Source organism: Sphaeramia orbicularis, chromosome 12, assembly GCF_902148855.1.
Source record: "Sphaeramia orbicularis chromosome 12, fSphaOr1.1, whole genome shotgun sequence".
In the NCBI taxonomy this organism is placed as follows: domain Eukaryota; kingdom Metazoa; phylum Chordata; class Actinopteri; order Kurtiformes; family Apogonidae; genus Sphaeramia; species Sphaeramia orbicularis.
Window position 1 is genome coordinate 41,113,556 of NC_043968.1, and position 13,144 is coordinate 41,126,699.

A 13,144-nucleotide genomic window follows, 5' to 3' on the forward strand; every position below is an offset into this window, starting at 1 on the left:
TGCCTTTCTCTTTATGGCTAATATTTTTTTTGTCATGTTAAAGTTTAATAACAAAGGGTCCAGATGTGCACTGTGCTTGTACTTTGTCTATCTGGACAATAGAGGGCAGTGTCTGACAGAGTGATTCTTTGAACTGACTGTTTACTTCAACACCTCACTGTTTGGTGTTTGCTTGAATTTGTTGAGAATTATTATTCTTATTTGTACTCAAACAGTTGTTCAGCCTGCAGATATTTTTTTTCTCTACCTTGCCTTTTCCTTGTTCATGTCTTTTCTTCATTCGTTCTCATTCTGACTTTTTTTCCTCTCAGAAAAGAAAGCTGATTAAAACATATTGGTTGATAGCGCACGTTTATGGCAAATTGCTGACTGACTTCTGTGAGGATTAGCTGACCAGCTGCAGTTTATTTCTAGCAGACGCCACAGCATGACAACACTGCTGTGAGCTTTTTTCCAATTCCAGCATCCATGAAGTCAAATGCACTGCAGGACACAGAGGTCATCCATCACTGACCCCCACCTGAGCCTTTAGACACTGCACACACACATGAACTCACACAGACATTCACAGAAGTCTGACAGTGTGCATCTGTGCTTCTTCCTTGCTTATTATGGCATGTCTGCTTCTATTTTTCTTTTCTTTGCTCCCCAGTAACAACACACATTCCTGCACACACCTTAATGTGAAAATTGTCATGACACTGAACAAAAGCTCATCATCTTTTCCATCCCTGTGATATGTCATAAGCTCAGTTTGAAAGCAATTGGGAGCATGTTTACATACAGTTACAGCAGGCGTTCAGACCCGCCAAGGCTCACACACGTGTGCACGTATGCATGGCACACACACACACCCTCTGCTCTGTTAGGCTTTAATTATCTCTATCCATCTTGTGTCCCCCTCACTCTCTCTATAAGTACCAATTTGTATTCTATTACCGACACTCTTTGTGTGTACGCATGTTTATCTGCCCCCAGGCTACTGTCTATACATGTGGCCACAGTCATTAGTATGCGATTCAGGGTGTCACACATGAATAAAACATGCAGAAACCCGCAACAGCACACAGATGAAGAATGCAGGCTTCTTATATTACCTGTTGTACATTAACCTACTGTAGCAATGAAGGAAATATACATGTGTGTGTGTTGTGTGCTTAATGCTGCAGCCAATGTACACAGTGCAGTATATGAGTATGGGAGTATTCAATATGATGAAAAAGACAGTCCAATGTCGACAGATTACCTGTATCTTTATTGTCTTTATTAATAATTAATGTACAGATAAATAATAATGATCATCACATTATAATCTTGATGATTCAATTTGTAAAAGGTTATGAAATGTTTTCATACTTTAAACACAAACGCAGTCAAATTTCACTTGAATTTAGTAGAAAAAAGCAATGATTTCAGACATCCAGAGAAAATGAAATGATCAATATTGGATGTTTATACCTTACAAGTAATTTCTATTTTTAGTCAGTCATCAGTTTTTTGAAAATTAGTTTTCTGTTCAATTCAGGCTTTTCTGGGTTAAAATGCATCTAAAGCAGCATATAAAATTCAAATACGCATTCAAAGAAAACACAAGTTTTTATGTGATTACTCGTTAATTTCACATAAAGCTGCTTGTGTTATCTTCGGCTGCATTCCTTGTGCGTGTGCTTAAATACAGGTTCCAAAAATAGTGATACTCCTTTAAAGGTTTCCCATGGACAAGTAATGTAATATTGATCAGTTTTGCATTTCTCTGTAATGAATAATTAATATTGTCCTTTGACGATGAGCTCCACTGGCTGATAAATGCCTTTTAATGAAAGGAAATACAGTATCTGTCTATTGTTCATGCATATGGCGCAATATGTATATGTGAGCACTGCGGTCCATTTTTCATCGATCAATATTCCAGTGTTGCAGATGGTCCTTTGCAGTCTGCAGACAACGATGACCTTTTGGTTTCAGCCTCATTTTGTGCTTCTATCTCCAGTTTGACTGCTGCTCTTTTGCTCTTCCCATCTGTCCTTCCAGTTTACAACTTCTCTTTCACACTTTTCATATTATTTACTACTTATGCTTTTACTTTGTCTTTCCCATCCCCTTCCTTTTATTTCCCTTTCTCCTTTTCCTTGTTATGTTTGTGTCCTCTGCTTCATTGCCAACCAGAGCGACTGTTTCTCAGACCTTGGTTCTTGAATAATTTTTCTGCTTTCCCATCAGACCTTTCTTAGCTCCCTCTCTCGTTTCTCCCCCTTCTAGCTCTTATATATTGCTGCCTGTAAATACATCAAAGTCATATAAATATGTGGGTGAAATCCGCTGTCTGACCTGCATCATCTGCAGCTTCACATGGTTCACTGAGATATCAGGTGGGCTGTACCTGCCCTCTAACACCTCATGCCATGGGAATCATTCACACACCTGCCGCCTGGGAGACAAACAGCTCCAGGAAAGAACACAGTGTTCATTAAAGTCACTATTCTCTTCCTGCACCCTCCTGTTTTTGTTAACTCTGTGTGGTTCACAGAGCAGTAGTTGTTTGAATTTGCACTTGTACTAAAAACTTTCTCCAAACATTTGGCACATTTGTCTCAGTTTTTATCAGGGAAAATAATTCTCTTGAAGCCTGAGAAGAACCGATGCTATACTTGCATATCCTTGACCAGACATTATGTAACACTTGAACCATTGCTAATAGAGATAATCTTTAAATTGCATCTAAACCAAGAGATTCCAAGTTTTCAGAGTAGAATGGTGTATTCACAATGATTAAAAATGCAATCATGTGATACAGAACAGAACCTTATTGACAGTGGAGCACATTTTATTCGTAGTTGGTAGGAGTGCAGAATTCCCAAGAAATAAAATATGGACAGTATTTGTTATATTATTGCATTTATTCTGTTGACAGAGAGGTTTTTTTATTTTATATGTAACCATCTATGAATGAAAGTTATTTTAATATTAATATGAAAATAATAATTATATTAACTAATTGTACATGATTTGCTATTAAATGTGTGTTTAGTTCACTGTGCTAAAGTATGCCTCCTAGTGTCATAATAAAGAAGTCCCTGTCACTGGATTTCACTGGCTGGATTTTTTTTAATGTAAAATATGGTATACTCATGCAAAGATAATATATTTAAAGATAATGAATAAATGAAAGAAGGTAGGAAGGAAGGTCTTTATTGTCATTGTACACATGCAACGAAATGCAGTATGCAGTCCTATCACTGCAAACAAGCATAAAATAGAATTTCTGTAAAAAGGTTACTAAAAGTGTTTAGTGCCTCTAAAATTGGCTAAAAACAGTTACCATCACAACACTCAACAGATAACATACACATAACACTGCATCAAAAAGAAAGGGTAGGATCCCCTGAATCATATGATGTGCAATAAATGATACTAACTAAAAGAACTGGCAATTACCCAGATGTTTCTTTTTTTGTTTTGGTTTTAAGAGTCAACATGATAAGTAATCTAGTAATTTCATCTTTTGTTTGTATTTTCTTTCTCAGCGACCGACACCGCCTCTCGCTCCAGCTCAGGAGGAGGATGAGGCTGACAAGATTTGCGGCCCCACTGGATTCTGGGAGGCCCTGACCCCATGCAATGGCTGCCACAACCTGGGCTTCTCCAGCCTCTCACAGGTACGCACATCAACATTGTCAACATTCAGATCTATACAACTATTTGAGTGAACATGTTCATTGTTTCAGTGACATGTCACTTTGTTTCCTTAGTGCGCAAAACATAATGATCATATCACTTAATAATCAACATGTAAGTTTGTCACAAGACATGTAATAATGCAGCATACACAGACACAGCTCCACTACAGTGAAATTACAGACTAGTGATATTGCCATAGTTCTGAGTGAATACTTTACTGGTTACCGTGGGAACACAGTGAATGAGTTGTCACTAGAGAGGCTTTGTCTCTTGGCATCTCCTGATACTCCCATCAGTATCTGTCTGTTTCTTGGTCTTGCCTCAGATCTCGGATTATCTTTATCAAGTTTTTAAAGCGTTGTGACTTAGTTCATGAAGTTTAAATGAATAGCATTCGGTTCAGTTATTGGACACATTGCGATCATATGAAAGGTTAATAATCACTGTGGGGAAAGCTGAATACTGCAGCAGCAGGCAGCAGAGGCCTCCATAGTAGAATATCAATGTGAGAATTTAAGTTTGACTGATTTTGTGGTAATATTTTGCTGACAGCGCACATTTAGGTCATATATAGAGATGGTATCCTTGTGAGCATACAGTACTCTGTACAGTTAGAGCAGTGATGGATGATTTCCTCCTAATGCAAATGAGCATGAATGTGGATGTCACAGTAGAATATTTAAGAATATGGCATACAAAATAGGAGTATTTATGTATGTGCTGTAGGGCGTGTTAAAAAATAAACAATTTTATTTAAAGGGGCCAGGCTGTAATTACAGCTGCGGAAAAAATTATTAGACCATCAAAAGTCATCAGAAACAATGGTTATGCAATCAAGTACTAACTCCTGTGTGTATCATGTGACTAAAACAGAGAGAAAAGAAAACATAGAATGCCTAAAAGCACTGTTTTGGGCAGTACAATCCCATAGCTATTGATGTAAGAGCTAAAGTGATTTTGGTTATTATCAGGAAAACCATGGAAAATGTCAAGATATCAGCTCTGAAATTAAACTCTTATGAGCTATTTTTGTTGTTATCATTATATTTGTCCAACCAAACGCACCTTTAGTTGTACCAGGCATGAAAATGAACAAGAAATTGACAAAAACTAGGGGTGGTCTAATATTTTTTTCCACGACTGTGTGTTCCTTTTGACAAAAAAACCTACTACATAAAATTTTATGCCATTTCCACTATATTTAATGGTGCCACAATTGGATGTTATTTTGGTTATGTGTATATTTGTGTGCGCAATGGATGTTGTTTGTTCTTTTATTACTAGAAGAGTATCATCAGTAACAACAGCCTTCATCTGTTACTTTCTACAACATATCTCAAGCTTTGTTTGACATGAATCCAAAAGACTAGTCTGATGGAGAGGTGTTTGTAGCTGCCAAAAACGTTGTTCAGAATCTCAAAGTTAAAGTCAAGGCAGAGAGGGCTGTAAAGCTGATTCAGGATTTCAACCCTGTCCTCACTAAACAGGGAGAACAGTGGTAATACCTGCTACAGGTGATTGAAGCCCACAGGCACCAGTATCCTGGCACGGCAAAAGTGAAGCCCACCTAAAAATGGGGCTCAGGAGGTAGAGTAGGGCATCCACTAACTGAAGGCTTGGCAGTTCCATTCCCACTCTGTTCTAGTCATGTGCCGTTGTGTCCTTGGGCAAGACACTTCACCCTCCTTGCCTCCAGTGTCACTCACATGTGGTGCATATGAATGACTGGTGGTCAGATGGTCCGTTAGGTGTCAGTTGGAAGCCATGCTTCCATCAGCCTGCCCCAGGGCAGCTGTGACTACAGACGTAGTTTACCACCACCAGAGTGAGAATGTGAGAACGAATGACTAATGGATCAACAATGTAAAGCACTTTGGGTGCCTTGAAAAGCGCTGTAGAAATCGAATCCATTAAAAATGACAACAATTGCAAATTTCAAGTAGAAATGTTTTGAAAAAAAAACTGTTTCAATGACACTAATTATATTTACAAAAATATTTGTACCTATTTTGAGTTCTGTATGTTTGTATTTTTCTGTTTGCTGCTCCTTTTATTTGATTTCTTTGAAACACTGTTTTATTATGTCAATATAATGCCGTAGGTGTAAGTTATTAACCACATACCATCCAGGGAAACAAACACACATAATGCTGTGTTTGCACTTTCATTGATGGGTTTCTTCTTAGTCACCTCAGGCCCCATAGACATCTCTGACCTTGCTCGACTACCAAGATTAAAAAAGATCTACAGTACTGTGCATAGGTCTTTGGCCACCTCTAAGTTTGTTGTTTTTGCAGCATTGAAATGAGCATACATATTTATTTCTCATTCTCTTTTCTTCACATACAATAATATAATACAGGGAATATGTGCACATCCAGTCCACATGTGTTTTGTGGATTTGGAGAAGGCTTACGACCAGAGGTGGGTAATCCCAGCTCCATAGAGTAAAAGTCCTGCCATGTATTTGTTCCTACCACTCACTGAACCAGCCCAGTTTGATGAGCGCAACTCCTCATCCAGGTAGATGAAGGGATAATTAATGGAATCACCTGTGTCAAGTGAACAGGTAGAACCAATTCATGGCAGGATTTTTACTCTGTGGAGCTGGGATTACCCACCTCTACTTACGATCGTGTCTCCAGGGGCATCCTGAGACTGAGAAATACGTGTGTGGTCCTTGTAACTTTACTAAACCAACAAAGCTGATGTTGATCTAGGACTTTTGCACAGTACTGTATATTAAACCAAAAAGACACTAGACACATAATCTCAGCTGTAAGACCTTTCATATCTGTCACCTTTACTGTAGCCGCAGTATCCAAACATGATAAAATGACATTTCAGTTTTCCTTATTTCGTGTTCCTAATTCTACAGAATGGTGACTTACAGACATCCTCTCTTACTTCCTCACTAGTTAAGTATCCTGCATACCTGCACTTCTAACCTAAGCTCTAAAAAAAGCAGCTCAGGCACCCTCCCTTCCCTCCTTCCTCCCCCCTCATCCCTGCATGCTGTGGATATAAATGTGGTTAAGTGTGTGCAGATGAGGGTGTTTAGCAGTGAGATAGGTGCTGGCTTGAACAGCAGGACATCTGACATTTACAACACAACAGACCCTCTGTCTTGTGCGCTGGCCCTGTGCCTGACTGACTGGCACTCTGCCTCGAGAGCATTGCACCTGGATGAGCACGAAACACTGTGTGTCTGTGTGTGTGTGTGTGAGTGTGTGTTAATGTGGAGCATTAAAAAAAAAGATGTGTTAGGGTGCATGTTGAAATATACAGCATATTTGGTGGCATCAGCTTTGTTATGTGTGTGTGTGTGTGTGTGTGTGTGTGTGTGTGTGTTTGTGTGTATGTGTGTGCTGTGGCATCATCATCCTGTGTGGGCAGATTTGTGTGTGTGGGCTTTATTGAAGACGATAGAGGAAGGAAGGAACAGAGTGGGAGAGGAAAGAGAAATGGAGTTGTTATTGCATAATTAAGTTTGCACCATGCTAATTTGCCCTGTGTAATTGTGAATACGCTGAGTTAACATATAGGAGAAGTGTATGTGTTCCCTCTGAGGACAAACGGCTGAAACATTTTTGTGCTGCAGACATAATTTTCACATCCTTCTTGCTTTCTTTCAACATAAGATCTTTAAAGCTACATCTTCTTCAGCTGCTTTTCTCTCATTCCCCTCTAGTGATTGCCTCAGCTCTCAGTGTCCTGCTTGTCCAGCTGTCACTTAGGGCTGTCACTCAAATAAATGAGCTTGTCTAACAAGTCATATAAAAGGAAATCAACACTATGAACTTTAGTTTGACTCACTGAAACAGTTATCTAAACCCAAATACTGCAGTGTACTATTTGTATCACATGTACATATATATTAACAGTATACTTGAGCTTCAAAATCAATTATATCACTATGTCAGCTTGTGCAATTATATAATCACAAAGGGCTGCAATTTAAAGGTCAAGTGTGTGTTTGGGGATATTTTAAATTCAGTGACTCTAAGCAGATATGTGCATTGTGTAAAATGAAAACTGGAAAATGAAAGTATTTATTTGTCAAAGTAATACATATGTCCGTCTTATAGCTACATTTCACATCTACACTTGTAAACTGGTTGTTTTTGTGCCTGTGTGCACTTGTGAAAGCAGGTCTGCATGCACATGGTTATTAGTGATAATTTCAGTGTGTGTTTGTTTACAGTATATGTGTCAGAGACTGACTAGTTTGCCTTAAATTTACCAGGTAAACAGTGTACACTCTGTTCTGCACTTATGAAATTAGGATGTTATTGCATGTTGTCTGTCACTCGTTTCTGTTTGTGTGTGTATTTGTGTGCATATGCTTGGCTGGATGAGGATGCTTCTTATTGTAAAATTTTTGTCACCAGACATGTTACCTCCTACCTTGGCCATGTGAACACAAAGTGACGCCAGTGTGTGCGCATATGGAGGGAATTTCCTCTGTTGACTTAATAAAAACAAGTTCTGATCTTAATCGCAGAAACCTTGAAAGTAAAATAAAAAGAAATGAAGGAGAAACATAATGAACGAATGCAGTAAAAAAGATGCAGTGAGGTTGGCAGGGTTGCCAGGCAACACAGAAATTCATGAGATATGAGGCGTGGGATGTCCACCATTGACAATTCTCAGTCACCATCAGCACAGGTGCGTCAGAGCACTACACACACACACACACACACACACACACACACACACACACACACACACACACACAAACCAATGTCTGTGCATCTTACTTCTTTGCCTTCACTTGTCTTCATATGGTCTTACCTCAGCTTCAGCCAGACTTTCCTGTGTTTCTGTTTTTTCTCTCTGCAGTGGGTGGCTTCTGACCTTTCATGTCTGAGCCCAAGGATTTTAGGGAGTTGAGGAAGGGGAAGGTCTGTGTCGCAGTGGCACAGGTTAAGATCAGAGACATTTGAGGACCCTTGAGAGTGTTAAAGGACATCACTGGCAGGTGTTTCTGAGAGGGAAAGGATTTAGAGCTTTGTAAGCCTGTTGATTAAAGACTGAATTGTGAAGGTTTGATAAGGGTGTTTGATTTTAAGGGTAACACCAGCACACACTGAATAATGGTAGTGGAAGTAGAATCACATAATCACCTATCACCTATAAACCTTCAAAATCTCAATGACTAATTAAATGACAGCCTGGCCAAAATGAGTCCACACTCTCATATTTTACTTGACAAGTTGATATAGCTTTGATTATTTGTCATGATATCATTTTGATAAGTTTATGCAATATCACAACATTTATTTCCATCATTTTTTGGACACATAATGTTGCTGAACTTAGATCTAACCCAGACACTGCCCCCACAGGCTTGTATTGTAGGCACTAGGCGTGATAGGTAATCACTTCATCTCACCCTAACTTTTTTTCCACTGAAACACACTCCAGTCTTTACTCTGTCTATCTGTTTACAGTTAAAGAACTTGATACAGCTGAAACATACGGTTCTGTACGATAGTCTTAGGCCACTGCGTATAGTTGGTTTTGCAGGGCTGTGATGAATATGCATTTTTATTTGCGGGTCTCTTTATTAAAGCATCAAAAATATAATGTCTATATTATAAAGGGGAAGTGGACTCTGTGTGTGTGTTAATGTGTGTGTCTCGGGCATCACACAAAATTCAGAAAGTGTTGACTGCTGCAGTTTGGCATACCCATGTATTTTTAGTCAAGGCAGAGAGTTGCAAAAACGGCAAGTTGATAGGACCAATATTTTAGGAGACATTAGTCATTTTGGAATATAATAGTCCTACAATCCCTTTGCTATGCCCATGACGGTTGACAGGAAGCACAGTATCACGCTGCATGACGGGAAAACAGGCAGGACACATTTACTAACTTCAGTTCCTAGATATCGGTATTAATGTATTAATTGCTTAATTTTTTAAGAATGATTTACCAAACAAATTTTATGTCAGTACTTATAAAATATAGACTCACATCTTTTCCCAAAAGTCAGCTCTCCCCAGCATAAAAATGACCACACAGGTCAATGCGTTAGTAGGGGAATAAGTGTTTACACATAAATAAATCAGAATAAAATGACTTCTGTAGGTAAAAGTCAGTATTTAATGTCGCCTCATATTTTTGGGTTTAGTACATCTTAAACTCTCTTGAGTCCACTGACAGGAAATTTTCTGAAATAATTTGATAGTATATCAAACCAAGCATGATGCAGAACACCCCAGAGTCTTTTAGAATTTTCTCTGCCCAGATTATCCCATATAGCCTCTATAATATACAGATTTTCTCCTAAATGTATTTTTGTTTTTAATGATGTTTAGGTAGTATATTTCTTTAAGCTCATATATTGATGTAGAGACTGAGAAATCCTTATGTGTGCTCATTTTACTTCTGCTAAAAGAACAAATTTAATGGTGCCCTTAGACTGCTGCACTGTGCCGTATTAATCTCTGCAGTAATGATCTAATGTTAACCAATTCTGTTGCTGTGAATTGCTGTGCTTTAAATGACAGTGTGCTACTATACATTGTACTAGCTTAAAACAGACACTGAATATTAAAAGCAGTCTTGAGCTGTTTTCTCTGTTTCTGTTTTTATTTTCCTGTCACTCTGGGATGTGATCCAGTTCTGCTTATAGTTAGTGGTTTTTAATGGCGTTATGCCTTGTAGACTGTGCACCTATAGCCTGCAGTCTGTCTGTCAACTTAACCTTAAACACAGCTATAGCTGCTGTCAAATACTTTTCTTAGAAATAGACTCACAGACGTTCTGTCCTTGAGTACATGGTGATGTGTTATGTGCATCACCTGACTTCCCACTGGAGTCTAGATATCTGACTGTACTTGAGGTAATCAGGAAAAAGAGAAAAGATTGGAGCAAGACAAACTAAAAGGTGCAATTGAAAAAGACAGTAAAAAGTATAAACCTACTGTTCTACTATTGATATGCCCCTCAGCAAGGCATTAAATCCTCAAAAGCTTTGACAGAATCAATAGAAACACGTGGTGAAGTTTTGGTTAATCTGTTTAGCTGTTTAATCTCTATACATGTGACATCCAGGGATTAATTTACAAAAATGACACATTCACATGCATTCTTTGCTTTTCTGTATTTAATATTTAAACATAGGGCTGTGTATCATTATTTCTTGATGCATAAATAATGAACATGCTGTATATCCAACAACTGTATCACTCATTGTTTACACACATCTGTATTATGGTACGATCAAAATAACACTGTTATATAATCTTCATGTGCTGCATCAGATGATAGTTTACATTATAGCTCTGTTAGCTAAGCTTTGGGTTTAGACAGAAAACAGTCCCACAAAACCACAAACCACCTCTGTTTTCAGTACAGTTTGTCTGTACAGTCTGAACCATAGATCAACAAACAGATAATTTAGCAAAGAATATAACATCACATAATAACTTTATACCTTTGTAAACTTCATAATTAAACTCGATTTCATACCAAACTCCATTCTTTTCATTTAGAGCTGTGTCCAGAGTTAAACAGCGAAACAACAGTGCTTCTAGCTATTATCACTTTGTCACTTTCTTTGACTCTACAACTTGTTTCTTAGCGATTCTCATCCCATCTTGTCACTTTTTAACACACCGTGTAAGACTGGTAGAGTGACTCTCTACTCCCTCTAGTGGTCACATAAATCCAGAGGACTGTTGATGTGATTCATGAGCAGCTTTGGCTTAAGCTCAGAACACTTTATTCTAAACACTTTAATGATAGTTTTAGGTTATTTTTTAATATTTGAAAGTAGAAATAATACATACAACCCCTTTAAGAATAGAGTTTAGTCTTGACATTCAAGATTGTAAATGGTTGCGGCTTTCTTGGTTTCTTTATGGGCAGAACATGACAAACAGAAAACATTTCAGGAATCCAGTTAAAATGTTCAAAACATGACAAAAACAGTGTTTCAACATTTAAGACACGGTCAACAGCAGTTTTCAGTTTGGGCTGTGAATATAGACCCCTGCAAGTAGAAATAAAGACACATAAAAAGAACAAATCGTTTCTTGAGTTAATGGTGTGTTTCCAGGTAGTACTTTAATGCCACAGCGGTCCTTGTCTTTTTTCAGACTGATGTTATGCAGCAGCTCAGCGATGCTCAGGGGATTCTCAAGGATAATGACCTTCTGGCTGATTATTTTCAGTCTAATGTTCTACTTCTCTCTCCGTTTTTGTCTTTTCTTACCTTGACTCTCTTTTTTCTTTGTCATGTGATGTTGAATTTTTATACCTACAAATGGCAGAACAAGATGATTTTATTTGGTGTGATACAATATGTACCACAGTTCTCATACTCGTTGTCTTCTTGGTCTGGGTCACAGGGGCTGCAGCCTCAGCAGAGAAGCCCAGACAGACCTCTCCCCAGGCACTTCTGGGGGAAGAGCGACCTCATTCTTTCGGTCATTATCAGGAGCTCATGACCACAGGCGACGGTTAGAATGTAGATCGACTTGTAAATCAAAAGCTTCGCCTTTTGGCTTAGCTCCCTCTTTACTACAATGGACCGGTTTAGCGTCCACATCACTGCAGATGCCGCGCTGATCCACCTGTTGATCTCCTGCTCCATCCTATCCTCACTTGCGAACAAGATCCTGAGATACTTAAACTCCTTCACCTGAGGTAGGACTTCCTCCCCAGACCAGAGTGGGCACTCCACCCTTTTCCGGCTGAGGACCATGGTCTCAGACTTGGAGGGGCTGATCTTCATCCCAGCCACTTCACACTTGGCTGTGAACAGCCCCAGCGAGAGCGGGAGGTCGCTGCTTGACAAAGCTAAGAGGACTACATCAGCCGCAAAAAGCAGAGACGAGATCCTCCCACCACTGAACTCAACCCCCTCCACCACCTGGCTGCACCTATAAATTCTGTTCTTAAAAGTTATGAACAGAACCAGTGACAAAGGGCAGCCCTGGTGGAGTCCAACCCTCACCGGAAATAGGTCCGACTTACAGCTGGCTATGTGGACCAGACTCACACTCCTTTGGTACAGGGATTGAATGGCCACTAACAAGGGGCCATCTACCCTGTACTCCTGGAGCACCCCCCACAGGATGCCCTTGGAGACACAGTCATAAGCCTTCTCCAAGTCCACAAAACACATGTGGACTGGATGGGCAAACTCTTATGCCCCCTCCAGCACCCTAGTAAGGGTATAGAGCTGGTTCACAGTTCCACATCTGGGACGAAAACCGCATTGCTCCTCCTCAGTCTGAGGTTCAACTATCGACTGTACCCTCATCTCCAGTACCCTGGCGTAAACCTTACCGGGGAGGCTGAGGAGTGTGATCCCCCTATAGTTGGAACACACCCTCTGGTCCCTCTTCTTAAAGATGGGGACCACCACCCCAGTTTGCCACTACAAAGGCACCAACCCCAATCTCCGTGCGATGTACCACAGTTGTTTTTTTATTTGACTTTAATATCATAT

The 13,144-nt window shown here is 39.4% G+C and overlaps 1 protein-coding gene across 6 annotated transcripts in view; it reads left to right on the forward strand.

Moving 5' to 3' along the window:
• The window catches only part of anks1b (ankyrin repeat and sterile alpha motif domain containing 1B), a 258,313-nt gene that overhangs the window by 115,290 nt on the left and 129,879 nt on the right, over positions 1 to 13,144 (forward strand). For all 6 annotated transcript variants that reach the window (XR_003936737.1, XM_030148434.1, XM_030148435.1 and 3 more), the window contains one exon: positions 3,525 to 3,656. Coding sequence is in view for 5 of the 6 variants with exons in the window: in XM_030148434.1 (XP_030004294.1) it covers positions 3,525 to 3,656 (132 nt within the window). In the remaining variant the exon portion in view is untranslated. The remainder of the gene's footprint in view (positions 1 to 3,524; positions 3,657 to 13,144) is intronic.